The 23,858-nt window shown below is 41.6% G+C and overlaps 1 protein-coding gene and 1 non-coding gene across 2 annotated transcripts in view; both read left to right on the top strand.

The window, feature by feature from the left end:
- Window positions 1–20,413, top strand: part of LOC126278294 (XK-related protein 4-like) — a 72,241-nt gene extending 51,828 nt beyond the window's left edge. Inside the window, exon 6 of the mRNA XM_049978306.1 lies at window positions 13,820–20,413. Coding sequence (XP_049834263.1) covers window positions 13,820–14,024 — 205 coding nt within the window. The 3' untranslated portion in view covers window positions 14,025–20,413. The remainder of the gene's footprint in view (window positions 1–13,819) is intronic.
- Window positions 1,240–1,313, top strand: Trnat-ugu (transfer RNA threonine (anticodon UGU)). The gene has a single exon. It is a non-coding gene; the product is annotated as a tRNA-Thr (tRNA).
- Window positions 20,414–23,858: the final 3,445 nt, after the last annotated feature.

The following is a 23,858-nucleotide window of genomic DNA, read 5'->3' as shown; positions in this document are numbered from 1 at the left end:
TACATATATTCGCATCAGGGCAGGGGGGCACGTTTCCCAGATGCTGGCGTGAGGCCACTGTCATACCCATAACTAAGCACAGTAAGGACAAACACCTTTTTTTTTCTAGTTATCACCCCATTTATCTCACCAGCAGTGTTTGCGTGATGGAACGTGATACATGCCCGGCTGGCATGGTGACTAGAGTCTCGCAATTTACTGACCAGTGCACAGTGCGGATTTTGAGTGTGCCGTTCTGCAGTTGACCATCTTGTCACCTTATTACCCCATATCATGAATGGTTTTCTGTGGAAATACCGAACTGTAGCTGTGTTTTTCGTTTTGGATAAAGCCTGCAACACCTGTTGGAGGACTGGTGGTATCCTCCATACTCTCTGCACATGGGGCATGCTCAATTTTGTTCAGGAATTTTCAAAAGACTGAGTTTTCAAGGGCCCTGTGGGTTCTGTCTTGTCAGACAGCTTTATCTAGGAAAACGGTGTGCCTCAGGGTTCCATCCTGAACATCGTCCTCTTTGCTATCGTCATTAGTCCTGTTATGGCCCTTCCCGCCAGGCATCTCTGGCTTCCTTTTCGTTGGTGATTTTACCATCTATTGCAGTTCTTCACTGACTTCTCACATTGAGTGGCATCTTCAGTGATGTCTCGCTTGTAATTTACACATGGAGCACTGACAGTGGCTTTTGCTTTTCCACTGACAAAACCATTTGTATGAATTTCTGGTAGTGCAATTAATTTTTTCTACCGTCTTTACATCTTCCGTTCGTTAAAACTATGGAATTCCTGGGACTCATGCTCAATAGGAAACTTCCTTGGTCCTCCCTTGTGTCTTACCTGGTAGCCCCCTGTACATGGTCCTTGCGTCCATAGTGGTACTTCGTGGGGAGCGGATCGGACCACCCTCTTCCATTTGTACTGGTCCCTTGTCTGTTTGAAACTAGACTATTAGTGTTTTATATACACTAAGATGGTATCTGTTCTTTCGGACATGTCCAAAAGAACAGATACCATCTTTATATATATATATATAGTTAAGGCTCACCGGCCACTTAACCATTTCCTTCTTCTGTGGGAATGCACAAACAGTGCCCAAACTCTTACGGGAATCGGCAACACACTGCGAGTAATGAGTGTAATGGGCGGTGGCACTACAAATGTAGTGCGGGACAATACGTTGAGAATGTGGGTTTCGTGGGAGGCGTACCAGAGATAAATTCCTGCAGTCGCACTATCCTCTGTATCCTCGGTGGCTCAGATGGATAGAGCGTCTGCCGTGTAAGCAGGAGATCCCGGGTTCGAGTCCCGGTTGGGGCACACATTTTCATCTGTCCGCATTGACGTATGTCAATGCTTGTAAGCAGCTAAGGGTGTTCATTTCATTGTAATATTAGTGTTTAGTTTATGCTTCTGCACGTCTGTCTTATCTTATGCCATCACAATACATTCCACTATTGTGACATCCGTTTGGCCACTGGCACCTTTTACTGTAGTCCTGATGAGATCCTGTGTGCAGAAGCTACCAAATTACCGTTGTCATACTGCTGTGACTTCCTCTTCAACAGATACTAATGCCGTTCGTCAGTGATACTTGGCCACCCATCCTATACCTCGTTCTTCGATGATTCGTTTGATCGCCCTTATGGGACACATCCCTCTTCTCTGTTACCTCCTGAAGTTCGCTATTGGCTCTGGCTCTAGCAGCGTAATTTCACACTACCCGCCATTTCCTCATGGGTGTTAACCTTTCACCACCTTGGCTTCGTGTGGAGGCCCGTGTTCACCTTGGTATTCATTCACTTCCTAAAAACATTACTCCAGCCTCGCTGTATTGGCGTAAATTTCACGACCTTCACTTGGAACTCCGTGATAGTACCTTTGTGTACATTGATGGCCCTCAGACTGCCCTTGGTGTTGGGTGTGCCTTCGTCATTGGCACCAACATTTTTTTGGTGTCGGCTGCTGGAAAATTGCTCAGTATTTACAGCAGAGGTCTTTTCCCTGTATCAGGCCATACAGTACACCCAGATACACACACTTTTCAATTGTGTTATCTGCTGTGACTTTCTCAGTGCCCTTCAGAGCCTCTGTGTGCTGTACACCGTCTATCCCTTAGTGCAGCAGTCCAGGAAAACTATCACTCGCTCACTCAGCTGCAGTCCTGGTACCTCAGCCAACACTGATGTCACTATATGGTTGACATATGTGGCAATAACGGATCAGAGGATATCACAAAACGTAACTGTGTCATCCGAAACAGCTTCTCTTGAACCTTAACTGAGGTAGAAATGAGCATGGTCAACTGCTCGGACTGACAGTACTCTGATCCATCTCCCCCTAAATTACTGCACCCAGAATTTTTAAATTACTTGGAACCAGGAGTACTTTACTTTCCTTCAGTTTTGTTTGCTTTGCCGAGTATGGGTTCGGCGACCCAGGGTTCCTGAAATGAGGATTGGTTAGCACCGCCAGTCCTCTCGTCACCATGAGCTCTGTACATGCTTCAGTGACCACTGTGTGGTGCAGTGATGGAGTGTTGTGTGTCACAGGGAACGGAGATCTTGGCTTAACCACCCGGATCGCAAAGATGGAATGAATCTCGATTTAAAAAGAACCTCAGTCTCAAGGTGTACTGCGCATATTAGATGTGTGGCTGTTGAGGTGGAACAGTCGTTAGCAGTCAACCTCTGGGGAACCTGCTGCCCCTCAATTGTATAAGGTTTACTCAGGCACGCGGGGCTCTGTCTTAGTGGACTCTTACTTCCCTAGCTGGGACCGAGGTGGAACTCTTGGCATCTTCTTCCCTTCCCTGCGGGAAGAATATACTGTGTGGGTGTACTCGCACCGATTCATCAAAAAGTACAATGGAGGCTTGTCCTCCTGATACCCATTTTTTGTTAGTAATGGGGCTCAAGGAGTCATGAATCGAACATTTGAAAAAGTGTCCCCCTTCTATATCCATAAAGACTTAGAAGGGCTTGCTGGTCGACACTAACCCTACAAAGCAGGTGGAACTTATTTAGAAAGTCACAAAAATTGGGTAAGTAGGACATAATTGTTCAGTTGCATAACTCCATTAACTCCAGCAAATGTGCAGTCACCTGCCATGATATTATGGACATTGATGTTGCCGAACTCAAACAAGAATGGGCATCACAGGGGAAAATAGATGTGGAGCAAATGGCTTGTAAGAATAATGGAAAAATTGAGAAGACTGTCACCTTTATTGTGACCTTTAATTCTCCAACGCTATGTGAACGCATCATGGCAGGTTTCCTCCGACTCAGAGTTAGGCCCTCTGTACCTAACCCTATGTGCTGCTTCAAATGCCAGCATTTTGGCCAGACAACAATGAGATGCAGAGGCAAAGCGACCTGTGGGAAGTGTGGAAAGGCAGCCCACGAAGATGGGGACTGACTGTTCATCTCCAGCAGTCTGCATTAACAGATCTGGGAGCCACCGAGCCTGGATCCAAGACTGCTCTTTTTTTGCAGAGGAATGCAAAATTCAGGAAATAAGTGACCAGTTGGATCCCCATTATAGAAGCCAAAAGGAATATAAGGTGATGAAACCTCCTGTCTTTGCCACTTCTTATGCTTCCTTGGTGCAGAAACTTGTACCTAGGTCGCCGCTTCAACACATATGTCTACCACCAGGGCCTGTACTTGCACCTGCTTGTGCCAAAACAAAGTTAAAGACATAGTGATCCAGGCAGCTAAGGATGGAAGAGACCAGCAATGTTTGCACAGTGAGCAGACCAAAGTCACCCCAAATGTAGAGTGCGTCTCTATGCTCACTTTCTTCAAAGAAAAGTGGCTCTCACTGCACCCTTTCCCACTCATCTGTGCTGGGAAAGGATCTCAGCATTTGGCTCGAAAGCTGCCCCAGGCACCATCGGCGGTCATTCTGGCACGCCTCATTGATGATTATATCATGGATCTTGATGCCGCATCAACAGTGCCAGGCAGTTCCCCCACTCCATCTCACTCTACAAGCGCCTCATCATCCCAGTGCAAGAACAAGGGTAAATATAGACCGCACTGATGAAATGGCTCCCGGACTCCAATGGAATATAAATGGATACAGGACTCTTCTGGAGGACTTCAGACTCATTGTACTATCCAGGAAAACGGTGTACTTCAGGGTTCCATCCTGAGCATCATCCTCTTCACTGTCACCATTAACCATACAATCGCCTATTTCCTGCGGGGCATCTCTGGCTACATTTTTCCCCTTTTGTTGATGATTTTGCCATCTATTGCAGATCTCCATGGACCTATCTTATTGAGAGGCGTCTTCAGCTATGTCTTGATTTTCCACTGACAAAACTATTTGTATGAATTTTTGGTGGCACAATTAGTTTCTCCCACCATCTTTACATCTTGGGCCTGTTGCTCTTTGATTCATTGAAACTAAGAAATTCCTGGGGCTCATGCACGATAGAAACACTCTTGGTCCTCCCACGTGTCTTACCTGGCAGCCCTCAGTATGTGGTCCCTGAGTGTCCTACGTGTCCTTGGTGGTACTATCAGGGGAGCAGATCGAACGACCCTCCTCCATTTGTACCAGTCCCTTGGCCGTTCGAAACGGGACTATGGGTGCTTTATGCAATTGCATGTCCATCCCTCTTATGCTGTCTCAATACTATCCACCATCATGGCACATGTTTGGCCAGTGTCATATTTTATACTAGCCCGATCGAGAGTCTGTATACAGAAGTTGCAGAACTTCAGCTGTGACTCTCTCCTCAGTAGGTAAGCATGACATTTGTCTGCCGTGCATTGGCCATCCACCCTGTGATTCCTTTGATTGCCAGTATAGGGTGTGTCCCTCTTCTGTTACTTCCTGGAGTTCACTTTCGGCTCTTGCTTTGGCAACTTAACTTCACGCTACGTGCAACTTTCCCAGTGAATGTTAACCCTTCAGCACCTCGGCTTCAAGTGGCGGTCTGTGTTCTCCTTGGCATTCATTCACTTCCTAAGGACACTACTTTAGCCTTGCTCTATCGCCTTCAGTTTCATGGCCTTCACATGGAACTTCGCAGTAGTACCTTTGTGTACACTTATGGCTGGCTGACTGTGGTGTCGGGTGTGCCTTCGTCATTGGTGCCAACATTTTTCGGTATCTGCTTCTGGCACACTGCTCAGTATTTATAGCAGAGCTCTTGTGCCTGCATCAGGCCACAGAGTACATCCGGCGACAAAGGCTTTTCAATTATGTCATCTCCTCAGCCACTCTCAGCGCCCTTCAAAGCCTCTATGCGCTATACGCTGCCCAACCTTTAGTGCAACGGGTACAGGAAAACTTCTCACTTGTTCACTCTTGATGGAGCCACTTTGAAGTTTATGTGGGTTCCTGGTCATGATGGTCTGACAGGAAACGAGGTTGCTGCCAAGGCTGCAGTCCTCATACGTCAGTCCAATAGTTCTTATAGTCCCTCCGATCTCTGTGTTGCCACCTGTCCCTTTGGCATCACCACTGGTCCTCCCTTCATGGGAATAAGCTCCATGTTACTAAGCCTCCCCTGCAGCTTAGATGACCTCCTCCTCAGCCCCCCCCCCCCCCCACCGCGAGAGGTAATTTTAACTAGGTTGCATATTGGGCACTGCCCTTTTAGCCATCACCATTAAGTGGTGCTCCCCCACGACATTGTATACATTGCACACAACTTTTAATTGTTTGCCATTTCCTGATGGAATGCCTATTATTTTAACCGTTTACATTCATGCTTCGGGTTTGCCGTCAGAGTTATCGGTTGTTCTACTGAACAACGAGTTATCGGTTGTTCTAGCGAACAATACACAGCCTGTCAACCGTGTTTTAATTTTTATCTGTCGTAACAGTATGGTGAAGGCCGTCTAATTTTTAGTTCTGGACCTCCATTTCTCTAGGGAGTATTTAATAGACCTTTCTCTGTGTCCCTGTTTTTAGCTGTCTTCTCTTCTGTCGATCGGGATTGATGTGTAGTCATTTATTCATTTTTAACTCATCTCTTTTTCTTGGTATTTCACAGTTTTGACGTGGGCATGTATGGCCCTAGTTGTTTTTGCGCACTAAAACAAAACAAGACTCATTGTACAGGACAGATCATTTTGCCTCTGTCTTAAAGAGACTGACACACCTGTACTTGGAGGATATCACCTTTAAAGAAAAGACAACCTTACTAGCGACAGGACAAAAGGTGGTGTTGCAGTGTTCATCAAGGACACTTTTCATTCCTCACATCTTTCCTTAACCCCATCACCACAAGCAGTTGCTGTTCAGATACTGGCCCATGTTGCCATCATGATGTGCTTCGTGTACCTACCACCCCATGAGCATCTTGACAGTGGGATCCTCACTCATCTTCTTGATGAACTATCCCGCCCCTTTCTCCTTTTATGGGACTTCAAAGCACACAGTGTACTATGGGGTTCTAAAACCACTTGCCCTAAAGGTCAGGTATTAGAGGATCTTATACACACAACAGATGTCATACTGATGAATGTAGGTCAAGCTACACATTTTAGCACTGCTACAGGTTCGTCTACCTCTCCTCTTGCTTGCCTGCCCTTGGAGACACTGCTCTGTGGGCAGTGGACAATGACCTTAATGGTAGTGACCACTACCCTATCTCAATCCATCTACATGATGGAACAGATCTCGAAAGGAAGCCACCAAGATGATTGTTAAAAAAGGCTAACTAGTTGCTTTACAGGCAGTGTGTCGGTGTCCAGAACTGGGTGGATCACATTGCAGCTGTGATTCACCATGCTGCTGATGCATCAAATTTAACAGAAACACGTGTGTGGCGACCTGTCCATTGGCGAAATGATGAGTGTTGTTCTGCAATCAGGCACAGTAGAGTGGTTATGTGCAGACTCACTCAGTGCCCTAAAGATGAGAATCTTCCAAACATTCGAATGGCATGTGCAAAGGCGAGGCAAATAATTCGGGAGAGTAAGCAGAGGTCTTGGCAAGATTTCCTGAACTCCACCAACAGGCCCACATAAATCCATTATGGCCAATTGTAACCAGAATCCCATTTTCCATTGATACTGGTAGATACAGGAGAAGGCTGATTCTTGATTTCTATTCCACCAATATGGAGGAATACAATCAACCTTTTCCCTGTGGGAGCTGGATTCTGCATTGTCAGTAGCTTGTGATAAGATGCCTGGAAACGAGCTGATAATCTACAGAATGTTGAAACAGCTGGACCAACAGTTGAAGGAGGTCCTCCTTCAGCTCATTAATGAAATTTGGATGACGGGTGACTTTCCCAACTTGCGGAAAAAATCTGTTTTAATCTCAATTTTAAAACCAGGGAAGGATCGGACAGATCCCAGTAGTTATCATAGTATTAGCCTGACAATCTGCGTAGAAGAGACACTGAAGTGTGTGGTCAGTCAGCACCTAGCATGGGTTCTTGAAACCAGGTCACTACTCAGTCGTTCCCAGTGTGGGTTTGGGAGGTATCACTCCACACTCGATAACCTGGCCCTGCTTTAAGCAGCAATTCAACAAGCTTTCCTTCATAAGCAACACATTCTCAATGTTTTCTTCAGTTTGGAAAAGGCTTAAGATACTACATAGAGGCGTAATATTTTGTCTCAGCTCTATCAGTGGGGATTCTACCGACAATTGCCAACCTTCATACGGTCCTTTCTCTCAGACAGATATTTTAGATACAAGGTTGGTAATGTCCTGTCTGACCATTTTAAGTAGGAGAATGGTGTCCTTCGAGGGAGTGTTTTAAGTGTCATGGCATTCTCCATTACAATAAACAGTAGTAGGTCCACAGTGTGACGTCCTGTACGATGTTCCTTGTTTGTGGATGACTTGTCCATCTTCTGCGCATCTGCCAGTGTAACGGCTACTCGGCAATTGCAACTGACGATCAGGTGGTGGGGATTGGAATTCCACAACAGGTTTTAAATTCTCTTTGGAGGAAAATGTTCATGTTGATTTTAATCATTCCTGCTGCCTGTTTAATTTACCTGTTTTAAAACTGGGGGACACTGCTCTCACTTTTAAGGAAAATGTGAAGTATCTGGGTCTTATTGTTGATGAGAATTTAACATGTTAAAGAACTCAATACTGAAATGTTTCAAGGCCTTAAACATCCTTAAATGTGTCAGGCTGATTCTTGATTTCTGTTCCACCAATATGGAGGAATACAATCAACCTTTTCCCCGTGGGAGCTGGATTCTGAATTGTCAGTAGCTTGGGGAGCCAACAGGGCATGTCTGCTCTAACTTTAAAGACCTTGTGCAATCTTGGCTTGAATACGAATGCCAGATTTATGGGTCAGCAAGGCCTTCGCACCACAGTTGACCCAAGGGTATAAGGCAGTCAACAAGGAACGGTCACATGAGCCCTATTATTAGCATTTGTGCGGAGGCTGGTGAGCCTCCACTACCCATTCAGTGTCTTCTTCTCGTGGTATGCCAAGTGTTTAGGGCATTGTCAATTCCTACTTCGCCAGCATCCAGTTACATTGTACAGCCGCTACTGGAATGACTGTTCGATCATCGCCCACAACCAGCAAGGCCATTTGGGATCTGTGCGATGGAGAGCTTTGAGTTATTACAGGTGGGGGACATAAAGGTCCAAAGCCAGGGGTGGATAGGACATGCCCATAGCTACTACCAAGGCTTTTAGAACTGACTGCTTACAGGAAGCATTGTACCCCAGACTATATTTTTAAAATTAAATTTTTATGAGATTTTACGTAGCCACGCAGGTTTTATTATGCCTACAAGGATGTTTCTAAGCAGGGAGATTTTCTCAGTTGTTTTGTTGGGTTCCCTGACAGTGTCTTCAGGATAGGGCTCTCAGAGCAATTTTCAGTTTATTACACGGAAATGTTTGCTATCCTGAGGGCAATGGAGCAGATGAGAGGGTGTCATGACAAGAAATTGCTCACCTGGTCAAATTCTCAAAGTGCTCTTCTTGCTATTGGACAGATGTGCCCAGCAGATCGGATGTGCAACAAGTACAGGATGCTCTCCTTCTCCTTCTCTAGCAAAAGCAAGGGAAGAAAATCATTTTCTGATGAGTTCCAGGGCACCCAGGGATTCAGGGAAATGAACTCGCTGATGTGGCTACCAAGGAGGCTTGCTCCCTCCCTTCCTCCTCCTTCTCGCTGTTCAGCCTCCCTGCAGGCTGTCACTTCATTTGTGACCACCGGAAGGCCACGTGTTGGTGGTGGTGGGGAGGGGGGGGGGGGGGGGCTCAGTGGCTGGAAATCTGGAAATGAGGAATAATAAATTACGTTCCATAAAAACTTCAGTGCGACCATGGTTTACCTCCTTCCACTCACCCAAACGGTCTGAAGAAGTGGCCTTTACACGGCTTAGAGTGGGACATTGCTGACTGATGTATAGTTTCCTCTTATGTTGGGAGGAGCCCCCAGTATGTCAGATGCAGGTCACAGCTGTCAATACAACATATTTTAACTTATTGTGTTTGATGTGATGACCTGGGAGTTGAACTGGTCTCCCACAGGATCTGCCCTCTATTCTAACTGATGATGAAGCAAGTGCTGTTTGTGTGTTAAGATTTTGCGTAATGAGCAAAATTCTTCTCAAAATGTTTGGAGGGTGGGGGGTGAGATCTTAATGTATCACAGAGTAGGAGAGTCACTTATTATTTATAAGTAGTCAACCAACAACAGTTATTTGTCCCTATTTTAACCACATCTTTAGAGGTGTTTTATCTATGTTTTTTTCCCCCTCCCCCTCTCTAGTTATTCTGCTGTATCTCGTTGGCATTTTATTACGGGGTTTTCTGAAGCTCAAGTTATTGGAGTTGCCTTTAGATTCTTGTGGGGGTGGGGGGATGAAACTCTTTTGAGTAACAACCAAGTTGTTTTATACAGGTTGTAACTAAATTCTCTTGACAGGCTTTGAGCACAGATTACTTACACCAAAACAAGAGAAAAAATTGTAGTAAACATAGGCTCTAAAATGCCTACCTTAAGAGCTATCAGCACTTGTTCATCTTCTACTTCAAGTTCTTTAGTTTCCATATTTTATGAGCAGGTAGTTTATAGCAAAAACAAGAAATAAAATCCGGTAAACATGGGCTCTAAAATGTATACCTAAAAAGGTATGAGCACTTGTTCACTAGAGACGCATTTTAGAACCTGTGTTTACTGTCTTTTTTCTTCTTCTTCTTCTTCTTCTTCTTCTTCTTCTTCTTCTTATTTTGATGTATGTAACATGCCCTTAAAATATGTAAAGAGAATTTACTGACACCCTGTGTTTTGTATTTTAACTAAATTTCATGTGGTATGTATTTCAGACGACCACTTGAAAATGGCTATACTGCACAGTATGGTGTATGCAGAATAAAATTATATTTTAACTGACCAATGACAGCTAAAGTGGCAGATTATCGTGTAGAGAATCTACTTTACAGGGCTATTTTGCTAAATAAGGACAAGCTGGAGGAAATGATCCCTAAGAGGATAAGAAGCAAAAAAGATCTCGTGGAAATAAGTCCAGAAATGTAAAGGTACAGCTAAAAGATCTTTGACAGTGTACATTTCAGTGATTGGAGCCCATATGAGAACACACCAAGCAAGTAGGAATGTTATGTTTGGACAAGTGTTTTGACAGAGGCTCATTCACACATCAGTACTAAGAAACACTCATTTCACTACCTTTGCTGATTCACGCTGGTGTGGATGTGTGTCCTGAAGAGCAAAACTGAGCGACAGGGTGTTTCAAAAATGACCGGTATATTTGAAACGGCAATACAAACTAAACGAGCAGTGATAGAAATACACCGTTTGTTGCAATATGCTTGGGACAATAGTTCATTTTCAGGCAGACAAACTTTCGAAACTACATTAGTTACAATTGTCAACAACAGATGGCGCTGCGGTCTGGGAAACTCTATAGTACGATATTTTCCACATATCCACCATGCGTAGCAATAATATGACGTAGTCTCTGAATGAAATTACCCGAAATCTTTGACAACGTGTCTGGCGGAATGGCTTCACATGCAGATGAGATGTACTGCTTCAGCTGTTCAATTGTTTCTGGAGTCTGGCGGTACACCTGGTCTTTCAAGTGTCCCCACAGAAAGAAGTCACAGGGGTTCATGTCTGGTGAATAGGGAGGCCAATCCACGCAACCTCCTGTATGTTTCGGATAGCCCAAAGCAATCACACGATCATCGAAATATTCATTCAGGAAATTAAAGACGTCGGTCGTGCGATGTGGCCGGGCACCATCTTGCATAAACCACGAGGTGTTCGCAGTGTCGACTAAGGCAGTTTGTACCGCCACAAATTCACGAAGAATGTCCAGATAGTGTGATGCAGTAATCGTTTCGGATCTGAAAAATGGGCCAATGATTCCTTTGGAAGAAATGGCGGCCCAGACCAGTACTTTTTGAGGATGCAGGGATGATGGGACTGCAACATGGGGCTTTTCGGTTCCCCATATGCTCCAGTTCTGTTTATTGACAAAGTCGTCCAGGTAAAAATCAGCTTCGTCAGTAAACCAAATGCTGCTCACATGCATATCGCCGTCATCAATCCTCTGCACTATATAATTAGTGAATGTCTCTCGTACAGCAATGGTAGCGGCGCTGAGGGTTTGCCGCGTTTGAATTTTGTATGGATAGAGGTGTAAACTCTGGCGCATGAGATGATACGTGGACGTTGGTGTCATTTGGACCGCAGCTGCAACACGGCGAACGGAAACCCGAGGCCGCTGTTGGATCACCTGCTGCACTAGCTGCTCGTTGCCCTCTGTGGTTGCCGTATGTGGTCGCCCAACCTTTCCAGCACGTTCATCCGTCACATTCCCAGTCCGTTGAAATTTTTCAAACAGATCCTTTACTGTATCGCTTTTCGGTCCTTTGGTTACATTAAACCTCCATTGAAAACTTCGTCTTGTTGCAACAACACTGTGTTCTAGGCGGTAGAATTCCAACACCAGAAATATCCTCTGTTCTAAGGAATAAACCATGTTGTCCACAGCACACTTGCACGTTGTGAACAGCACACGCTTACAGCAGAAAGACGACATACATAATGGCGCACCCACAGACTCCGTTGTCTTCTATATCTTTCACATCACTTGCAGCGCCATCTGTTGTTGAAAATTGTAACTACTGTAATTTTGAAAGTTTGTCCGCCTGAAAATGTACTGTTGTCCCAAGCATATTGCAACGAACGGTGTATTTCTATCGCTGCTCGTTTAGTTTTTATTGCCGTTTCAAATATACCGGTCATTTTTGAAACACCCTGTATAAACTGTTAACAAACAGACATGGTCTGTACATAATGGCAGATAAATGGCAGTGGGAAGCCGGCAGCACTACTGCACCAGGAAAACTATCCCTACAATCACCAAAAAGAATGTTTGCAGCACTGTTTTGCCCATTGTGTGTGAGAGGCTCTTTGGCAGGGATGGGAAAACACGAGAGGTAGGTGTGTCCTGTTTGTACACAGCCTTGGAGAAACAGGTCTTGAACACACTAGAATATGACCCCTTTATAAGCACCAGATTTAATCCAGGCAGCCATCTGGAACATTCTCCATGACAATTGCCACTATCCATATCACGTGAAACGTATGCAGGTCATATTGCCTTCAGACTTAAGTCCATGCCGTCTGTTTTGTTGCTGGTTCGTTGCACAGGGCACCATAATGCTGGGATTTCTGTCTTTCATCCTATTCGGAGATGAGGCTGTCTTTATTTGGGGGGGGGGGGGGGGGGGGGAGGTGTTGTCGTCAATGTGCACAACCCGCACCCAGCAAACCATTAGTAATGGTTCAGCCTCGGTATATGGGCAGGGATTATTGACAACCACCTCGTGGCACCAGTCATCCTTTCACAATGCCTCACAAGTGAGGCATATCTGCACTTCTTGTGGGTGACCCTGCCACCTATGCTGGAAGATTTGCCCCTTTTTGCCTTCTAGACATGCTGATACAGCCATCTGAATAGTAGAATGTCAGTTGTTATGATATGAACGTGAGGTTAGTACAAAGCCCAGAATGTCAGTTGTGATGATGCGAATGTAAGAACAGTACAGAACCCAGTCTCCAATCAGAGAAAATGTTGACCTGGCTGGGAATGGAAACTTGGGTCCCTTCAGCTAGCAGTCCGATGCACTGAATCACTGAATGTGCAATTACCAAAGCAGACACAGGAAGAGGTATCTCCCCCCCCCCCCCTTTCCCCTCCCGGAACAACGGGTAATGTGCTTACTACATATGGTGCTCCAGTTTTCATTTCTGCATTTCCATATGGAGGCATCTCAAAATTTGTAACCCAGCCAATGGCTCACATGCGGTGGCCAGTCCAATGGCCCGTACAGTTGCTGGACTTCAGCCCTTGAGATTTCTACCGGTGATGGCACCTGAAAGGCTGTATGCGGAGCCCATGCTGGACGTGCAAACACAGCAACAACACATTTGTGCTGCCTGTGATGCCATTTGGTTGCAGGATGGCACATTTAAATGTGTGCACCAATTGCTGCTGTGTCATGTTCGTAGATGTTAAGAGGCCTGGGGAACCACTTTGAATTCTTGCTTAACGGTGGTCTCATCACAGCATGTTGTTCAATGCATTGTACTGTATGGGTGTGACAAATAAATAAATAAATAATTAGCCTGTACCATAGACACCATACATTTCCAGTCATATGTCCACATGACCATGTTTTGTTCCTTATCCTCTAAGGGACATTTTCCTACAGTTTGTCCCAATTGTGCAGAACCACTCAGTATTAGTTGTTTGTATTTAATGAGAGCTTAAAATTTTGAAGAAGTCTAGCAGTTGCATGCAAAAATAATTATTTATTTTAAATTACAGGTGTGTTTCAAGCAACTCTGCACAAAATCCTATCCTGTACTACGGAGCAGTTGTTGTCCAGACAACAGCTTTTCTTCTTGCCATTTTTTTTATGCTTACATATTATCGACACTTCCATCCAAGTGGAACTACTATCAGGCTCAGCAAAAGCATTGCTATTACGGATCCGGGAACAGAGCTGAAACGTCGGACTACGAACCAATAAAAAGTTAATAGTTGGTGTTTACTTGTTATGTGATCTGAAGCTATGTCACGAAAATACAGTATTTATGTATATAAGATTTAACAGAGATATATGTATACATATATGTATATTTTAAATATTTGAATTCTCAAAGCGGATTGATAATTTTGATATGGTGAGTTGAAGCACGATTCATGTCTGACTGCAACAAAATTAAGGTTTACAGTTCCTTATAAATTATGAAGATAATTGCTTTTACATAACCACATGGAAGCATTCATTTTTTAATACAAAGTATTGCCTTTTATGTTCTGCAGTTCTTTGAAGATATGAAACAGTGTTGTATACTTTCATTTTTCTAACTGAAATGTAATCTTTTTCTCAGCTTTTCAATACTTATTTTTAGAGGATCTTTTTCTTTATTTTTGTAAGCTTTTTTATAGTTGAGGATATAGTTAAAATTTTATATTAACTTCTGCTCCTTGGAAAGATTACAAGACTAAATCATGAGTATTTCTAAAATTAAATTTGTATAAACTGTCTTTGAAAATGTTCTGTGTAGGGGTTTCGTATCTCAGACACTAAACATGTGGTAAAGAAAACTTCCATACTGTAGAGCCTGCCATGTCATGCAGGTATACTGTGGTTAAAGAAAAATATTTTTCTGGTTACCTCGTTAAAGTACCACTCTTCAACTTGCCAGCTACATTAGGAAATGAGATTGTTGTTCTGTATAATCTTACATTAACACTGTGGTTTCCGTGCCTGAACTTGATACTGTATAGTGGTTATCAGGTGAACATCAGTATTACTTCAAATTTGTATGTAACTGTGTTACATAAGCCGTAGATCTGTTATTTTTTTGACCCACATGTTTGTGTGTAAGAAATATCTTGTACTGTACAGATCGTCTCCATATATTTTGTGGCATGTTACTTGCATTTATATTGCTTTACTGTAGGTGTTTGTAACAAGTGTTTTGTGCTGTCTTTTGATAATATTTGGTGTATACGGATGTACAGTCTTTTTGAATGCAGACCTCTGCAGCTCTTTGTATCTAAAATTGTGATAAGATTTCTTAAAAATTGGTTTTTATATGCACTTGTGTCTAGAATTGCTTTTGAATGATTCTCAACCAAAACATTATATGGAACAGAAACAATATATTTTTTAATGGCATGAGTTGTCTTGAAAGAGTGCTCAGTGTACTAATGTCATAGCTCAGGTTCATCTGAATCAATTTTATCCACTATAAGTGAATGTAGAAAAAGAAAGGATTAAGGTGGGGTATTTGTAGTGTGTTGACACGTTAATTTTTCTTGGGCTTCAACTCTTCTAAAATTATGTCATCCTTTTGTGTACTGGTAGCCCCCTACCTACTTGGCCATTGGAGGTCCAACCATCTTTAACTTCATTTCTGTGCTGAAGAGTCCTGTAGTTCTGTAAGCTTGGAGTGCTGTGTGTATTTGTAGATATTTTTGTGAGAGTTAGTGGAAGTTGTGCTTCTTGAAGGCCAGTAGTGGCCAGCCCATCTATCTTCATGAATTTAACAAATTTCATTACACAGAATGTGGCAGAAGATACACAATGCCATAATTTGTCTCTTTTTCTTCTCTTTGCAGATATACTTCAGAAAAATCAATATAGCTGTATGCCACTGTAGAGGTGGTATTGCTGTAATTTTAAGATAGTGACTGTGACTTAAAAGCTACTAAATTACGGTTCACCTATTCACTTTACTTTGACCAGTGACTTGTCGTATCACTTCATTAGCTCTTAATCAATGTGCGTTGTTCATTTCGTAACCCTATTAACATGGTGGTTGCGTAATATTTTCTTTCTCCCCATTTATAACCATTACATTACTAATAGTCTGAATCACATGTGCATTCACTAACCTGTTGTTGTGATAAGGAATATGTTAACTACAAATTCTCCTACAGTTTTGATTGTAAGATGGCAAAGCAACGTGGATTGTAATACCTGGTTGGTTTAAAAAGTTTGCGTTTAACAAATAATGTGTGCTTATGTGAGAAGAATCAGCCGCATTGAAAAATTAATTAAAAAAAGAGGTTTTTTCCACCAATGTCGAATTTGCTATACTTGATTAACTATTAGCACAGTTATGTGATTAGTCTGGAGCTATGATTCTGGGTGGGGGGGACGACTACAAACAGTATTTACATACAAAAGTAAAATAAGGTGAATAGTACACATTGACCAATGTAATGGAGGATTTTGTCTCAAACGTTTAACCGTGACAAAGTCTGAAACAACTGAGCACAGGCCCCCTTTCTCCTAAAATATGTGTAAAGTATCTTGTAAACAAACTGGTATTCTATTCTACTGAGAAGACCAAGCAAATGCCATCTTATGACAATTAAAAAAAAAAATTTATGAGATATAGGTTGATGAACATTAGTAAATATGCAGTGGATGAAACCTACAGTATGAGACAGATGGTGAAGTTGTAGAGTTACACTAATTTAAGGAGCCAGTACAAATACAAACAACCTAATGTTACAAGTAGTAGTTGGATACCTAGTTACTCTGTATCTACAAGATAGTTTGATGTTTTTGTAAGTGATTTCTTGTGGGGATCTAAATGGACACTGTAATAATTCATACTAATCCATCTGTACACAAAGTTAAACAGATTGAAACTGGGAAACTTGCTTTGCTGTCCAGTACGCAATATTCCTAGTCAATGCGTCTTGTACTGTACAATCAGTGACCAAGTTTCAATTGCGAACTATACATTCTACCACTCTTCATTGGAACATGAAATGTGCCAATGGATATATATTTTAGGAATGTTTGCAGAAGGTGATGTACATCTATTCAGTGGCAGTTGTTGGATGTATGATCTGATGCAGTAACTAATAATCTCACACCATGTGTAACATGGAATCTTTTTTTTTTTTTTCCTCGTGTAAGTTGCAGATAGTTTCATCAGGTTCTGTCATGTACATGCTAATGTATCAATAGATCGAATTTCTCACCCATTGCTATATATACTCATCAAGTGCTATCGGTTTTATAGCAGTTTGACACATTTCTGGGTATTATGTTTAACAACTTATAACAGGAAAGTTGAATAAATGGTTTGTGTCTGCTCCTGGCACGTAGTTACCACTGTAAAACATTTGTATTCTTAATGAATATTCATTGTGTTACTCTAATAATGATCACACTGCAGTTGTGTGTTTTTGGTATAGAGAAATTTATGTGATTTGAAGCCCCAGAAAACTCAAATGTGATGTTTGATGTGATCCATATAAAAGTTTAAGAGGCCACATTTGGGATAAAAGATCTTAGTAATTATACATATTATATACATGTAAGTTTATAAATGTGCAACTTAGAAGTACAAAGTATTTTTTTGGTAAGTTGTTTATAAAATTATAGGATATAGATGCAGTGGTAATGTTTCTGAACCTGAAGTGCTTTTTTGTAATCGTCCTGTCCACGTCTAATTTAAATCTAGAGCAAAAATATGCAGAAGATTTTTGTATGTCCTGTGACACTAGGTTGAAAGTGTGTGAAAGCTAGGAAAAAATGTCTGTTCCTTATTGAATCTCAGAGCATTTGGTCTTGCACTTCTCTCAGGTGCTGTAGCATTTAGATTCAGATGAAACTGATGGAGAACTCTGTGATGCAAGCAGCATTGTGGAACTTTTAAGAAGCGATAACACATTTTACTGATTGTAAGAAATTTGCATGTAAATATTGTAATCGTATAGATTATGTGTACCTGATTGGAAGATATGACATTACATTGTAAATTTGCCATTAACTGCTAAAATTTGTATGGTTCTACTATTCTAAAATTAGGCTTTAGTCAAAGAAAACATGTTTACAGTGTTTGTCTGGAAAGTAATGCTGTTCTTTTCTTTGTTTTATTATTTATTGATCAGATAGGTTCAGCAACTTCAAAGAATTTTAAGTGTGGCCCTTCAGCATCAATACATTGTTGTGTATTTGTTGGTCAGGATTTGTGTAACCTTCCTAATGATCACACTGCAGTTAGGTGTCCCATTTCAGCTGAGGAAACAAAAGAAAGTCCACTGAGGTCAGGTCTGGACTGCAGGGCGACTGCAGCACCATTTTCATACCAATCTAGGTTAGGTAGGCCTGACAACAAAAGGCGGTGTGAGAGAGAGTATTGCTGTGTGGCAGTTTCCACACGAAGTGCACAACTTCTTTCAGCTGCAGGTGACCCTCTGATTCAATCTCTGGAACCTCCCTTGTAAAATAGAGTGCTGACAGTAAAAAAGCATGAACTTCATCTGGGACTTACTCGTGTGAGCCTTCTTTCGGTGTTGCAATGATGCCATGTGCCATTCTGCACACGGCCTCTTTGACTCCGGAACATACTAAAAGACCCATGGCTCATCCTCATTATCACATTGCCCAAGAAGTTGGGATCATCTTCACAGAGTTGCAACAGTTCTTCACACACTTCCACTTAGTGTTGCTTTTGCACATCGGTCAAAACTCTCACAAGTTTTGCTCAAATCTTCCACATAGCCAAGTCGTTCAATACAATCTGATCATGACTGTTTTCTGCGACTCCAGTTATTCCGACATCAAGCAATCACTTATTCATCAGTCTGAATTCATTTACTGGTGCACACAAGTCGCATAATTATCAGTTCGCGATCTGGACGGGCATACTTTCAGGCCTTATTGGCAACCCTCTTGTGCTACCTGTTAGACTTTGATGTGGAAAGGCAATCTTCCCCTATAGCTTCCTTAAGCATTCCAAAAGCTTCCAGTGACATCTTGTTGAGCTTCATGTGAAACTCAAGTGCATAATATTTCTCTAGATTTTCTCCATTGTAAGTTTGATGTAACTACTACATGAGGTTCATGGAAGAAGCTGTTCTAACTATCCAAGAGCATGAAGGTGATTGAACGACCTACTGCTGGAAAGCAAAGGGTCATCCTCACCCTCCCCAAAAGGTTCAGCCACTCTGTGACAGTCGCAGCACGAAAAAAAGTGACACATTACTTTTCAGACACACCATGTAAGTATGCTATTTGACCCAAACAGCATTTCCAGGAAATATAGCAAATAGTAAGAGGAATAGTTAAAGATTTTTTGAAAGAGATAAGATAAAAATAAAAGTACAAATGTAATGAGAGGCACAAGGTTTTCACTCAAAACATTTAGTTAGTTTGTGTGTGTGTGTGTGTGTGTGTGTGTGTGTGTGTGTGTTTTGGCATCAGATAAGTCCTCTTCCATTTATGATGGATATATTTTCAGTTGAACACACACAACGATGAACAGTATTAGTTCTGTCTTAAAAATTAAAATTTCAAGACTCTGTGTAGCCTGTAAATGTGTACCTTTCATATTTTTTATGGAAGTGCCTTTAAAAAATTTAAGATAGAGAAGGAAGATATGATTCTGAAACTGTATAACAGACTTAAATTCTTTGTGCCAGTGCCATGCCCCCTCTCTGTGGCAAGACGTGTTATGTGGTAGTTTTTGTGGTAGTTTCTCCAAATCGTTCTCATAATGTCCCATCCCTAAATTCTTTTTATTTATCTTTGTATGAAATGTTCATAAATTTCCTTTTGTGCAAACCATAACAATCTTAACAAGGTATTGCCCTTTGTGCTGCTGTAATATCTCCCAGTTCTTTACTCTAGAGAGTAATGCATTGTTTCCATTCCAATGGTGAATGAGTGTTTATAAAAACAAAGGAGAAAAGAGCTGGTAAAGAACTGTGATTAATGTGATAATCAGGACATTAAATAGTCCTTTTCTGCTAGTCCTGCCCTATTGAATTAGAGACCGAAACTTTTTATAAGCAGGCACACTTTTTTATTTGTATATGCCTGTTATAGTTCTCCATTGGTCACAGTGAATTATATTGTAAGGTGGCACACAATGAGATGGGCAACAAAGAGATGCACTGTCAGTTGGGATTTTAAGTGCCTACACTTACAATTCTCGTTGCATCATTTTTTATAATTCTCATGTGTTTACAATTGTGAAGGTGAAGTAATATGTTGGAAACAGTTCTGAGAGAAAGTTTCTGATGTGGTGACTGTATATGTTACTAGATTGATAATGCTGCTTGTGCTGTATGTCTGTTGTATTGTTTGTTTGGCCTATTTCTGTGAGTAAAATAGTTTGTGGACGAATTTTGCTAATTTGAGGCATTGTGAATCTCTTACTCATACAATATTTTATACAGAAAGGTGTACTAAATTGTAAATCCATTTCAGACACTTTGTTGAAACATTTACAATTATCAATCTGCATTTCAATAACAGAAATATCTTTTTTAATAATGTATTAATAATTGATACTCTAGTATTACTGGAAGCAGTAAAACAAGGCTTCCTGCTCATGGAATGTTGACAAATTTGAAATAAAGTTTATCTTTTATTAATTATTGTAAAGTATTTTCATTTTTCATATAATAATCAATGCCTTTAGAAATCTGAATGTTATTCTCCCCCTCCCCCCCCCCCCTCCTCTCTCTCCCTTTATTTATTCTTATTTTTCAGAGCCAAACAGTGATAAGAGAAGGGTGGTTGAGACTGGTTTTGGGTGAAAAAGGGAGTCACTAGTCCAACCCACTATTACCCTGTAACTATTCGGAGAAGTAGAGTGAACAGTTTTGTTTTGGGTGGGCAGGCCTATTTAGGAATACTGCTACCCATCACACATGGGCATGGGGGACCCTAGAATAGTTTGGCTAAACATTGGTAGTCATTCGCACGTAAGTTTGGTTGAACAGTCTTGCCCAGTTAGCCACCCACTATTTCTATTCAAAAAAGAAAATAATTTGATCAGAATGAAAATGGGATGTACACTGCAGTTAGTCATTGAAATTGCAACACCAGAAAGAGAGGAACGAAATTTTGTTCATTGTGTGAGTACAGTGCAATAAGACTGCATGAATAATAGGTAGGTGATATGGGGATATATAGGGGGCGAAATTACAGACCTGTCACCAAAAGTGGCTCTAATGTGGCTAGGCATAGAGTCAAAATGAGCTCGGATGATAGAATTTGTGTGTTGTTCGAGGCAGCTTCAACTCTATGCCAGCATTCACTAGTCATAATGGAGGTCACTAGTGTCTTGGAAACCCATGCTCAGATGTGGTCAGTCAGGGAGATATCTGGAGTACGTTCCAGCCAGGGCAAAAGCCAGATGCCTGTGGTATTGAGGTAGGTTAGGACAGTATGGGCAACAGGCAGTCTTACATTATCTTGTTGAGGGATAATGTGATGGGAGATCTTGATGGGGTACAGCCACAGGTCTTAACACTTCCAAAATATACTGTCATGGCAGATGCCGTGCCTGTTTGATACTGACAAATGTTGTGTGGAAACTTTGTTTCTTCTGAGCCTTCACACATGGATAGTGCCATGAGGATGATGTACAGTGAACTGGTACTCATCTGAAAAACCAACTTGGTGCAAGAGATGAAGATGGAAACAAACAGAGGTGGTCGATCTTCAGCATTACAACTTGATCTATAGCAGGGAAGAAGAAACTAGATTAGGAACAGGTTTTATGGTAAAGAATATGAAACAATAATCTCCAGATTATGCCAAATGAGCGTGAAGGGAAATTTTTCCAACTTGACGCTAATTAGTGGGCATGCACCAACAGAGGTGCAGCTGAAAAAGGAAAAAAAGAATTTTATGAGAAATTGGAGCAAGCTGCCAAAGTTCAGTGTCAAAATTGTGCTGGGAATCATAATGCTAAAGTAGGTAAAGAGAGAGACTCAAACAGTGGCAGGAATTCACAGTGAACATCTGGAATCAAATAACAACTGGAAACTGATTGAATTTGCTTTCAGCAAAGGACTGGTGATTAAAAGTATGTGCTTACTACACAAAGACATTCATAAGAAGACTTGGATATCACCAGATGGGCTGATGAGAAATCAAATAGGTCATGTACTGATAGATGGGACGTGCTTCAGATATTTTGGATGTGCTCTGTTGCTGAGGAGCGGATATTGACTCAAACCAAGTTTTGGTAAGAATCAAAAACTTGGAAAGAACTGCAGTGAAGGCCAGAAGGGCTGGGTTGGAGAAAATAAGGTCTACAATGTGGAGATGCTTAAAGACCAGAAGAAAGAGGAAGAGTATTAGGAACAAAGTGCAAGAGAAGTTGCAAAAGATCAGCGTGATGGAGGGAAAGGATATCGATGTACTGTGGGGCGAAACTAAGTTAGCCTTAAAGACAACAGCTCAAGAGGTACTCTGAGAAAGAGGGTAACAGAAAAGAAACGGATGGTTTGATGAAGAGATGTCAAAGGCGCTGGTTGATAGAAATGAAGTTCAACAAAGAATTTAGTGCAGAATAAAAAGAGAGTAGAGGAAGGGGGAATGATGGATGAAATACAGAAGAGCTTTGAAAATAAGCAGGGGGGAAAAATTCTTTTTTTGTGTGAGAAAAACAAGAGGATATCAGCCAAGTGTGGACATGCTTAAAGATGAGACAGACAGTTTGATAGTCGGAAAGGAGAAAATAATAGAAACATGGCCTCAACATTTTGAAGCGTGACTGTCAAACACGTCGTAAGTGAAGAGGGAAATGTAGGGGCTAGAGAAGTTACTGAAGAACAACAAGATATGGATGGAAGAGATGATATACACACAGAACCGACCTAAACAGAAGAGTTAAGAGAAATTATAAAGCAACGTAGGAATAACAAAGCTCCTGGATAGGACCTCGTAACGTTGGAAATGGTAAAACACGGAGGTGAAATACTAGTAAGGAGGATTCGCAAAATAATTACAATGGCGTGGGAAACAGACAAAATGCAAGAGGACTGGACAGTAGCAACCATCTGCCCTATACATTAGAAAGGATCATGCATGCTGTGTAAGAACTACCAAGGAATATCTCTGCTGAGCATTATCTGCAAAATCCTTTCTACTGCTATAACAAAGAGATTAAGTAGAAGAGCAGAAGGGATTCTAGGTGAGTACCAGGCAGGCTTCAGACCTGGGAGGCCTACAGTTGACAGTATCTTTACAGTACATATGATGCTGGAGAAGACCTATGAATATAGTGTACAATTAGAACATCTCTTTAAAGATTTTAAATAGGGCTGTGGCAGATTTAAAAGATCTGCACTGTGGGAAACAATGCAGACATTCAAATTTCGTAAGAAGTTAATAAAATTAACTAAGATGACCCTGAAAAACAGCAGAAGCCAGGTTAAAATTCAGGGATGTCTGTTGATATTGTTTCCAATGGAAGAAGACCTAAGGCTGGGAGACCCATTATCCCCAGTGCTATTCAAGCTGGTATTAGAGAATGCAGTAAGATCAATAACCACAAACCCAGGAGGCAATATTTACAATAGACTTCTACAAATTTTAGCCTTTGCAGATGATGTGGTAATAAGTACTAGAAGTACGGAGACGCTTACATCAGCTATCAAAAAGTTTGAAGCCACTGCCAAGAACCTTGGTTTAGAAATTAGTGAGACAAAATCTAAGTACATGGTAATTGAGAGCGTTAGAAGAAACATAGATGATCTCCAGTTAGAAGGGTACAGCTTCGAAAGAGCAGACAGTCTTATATATCTTGGCCCCCTGCCAACGTTGGATAAGCAGCTGCCAGCAGAAAGTTGTATACTCCTAGTTCACTCATTTGTTACATAGTTTAATTCTTAATTTCTTTGCGTGTTTTTGGTACTTGCATTGTTTAATTCATAAATTTCTGGCGTATTATAGTATTTGAGAGTTGTAGCATCGCGTTTTAGTACCTGAATAGTGTAAAATCGCGTAGTATCCTTCCGCCGCCAAGCAGTGTGTCAGCAGTGCGCAAGTAGCAGCATTACTGCATTTACTAGGCAATCTTGTATT

Source organism: Schistocerca gregaria, chromosome 6, assembly GCF_023897955.1.
Source record: "Schistocerca gregaria isolate iqSchGreg1 chromosome 6, iqSchGreg1.2, whole genome shotgun sequence".
Lineage (NCBI taxonomy): Eukaryota > Metazoa > Arthropoda > Insecta > Orthoptera > Acrididae > Schistocerca > Schistocerca gregaria.
The sequence above is the reverse complement of the archived record's forward strand: the minus strand, read 5'-3'. Positions and strand labels throughout refer to the sequence as shown.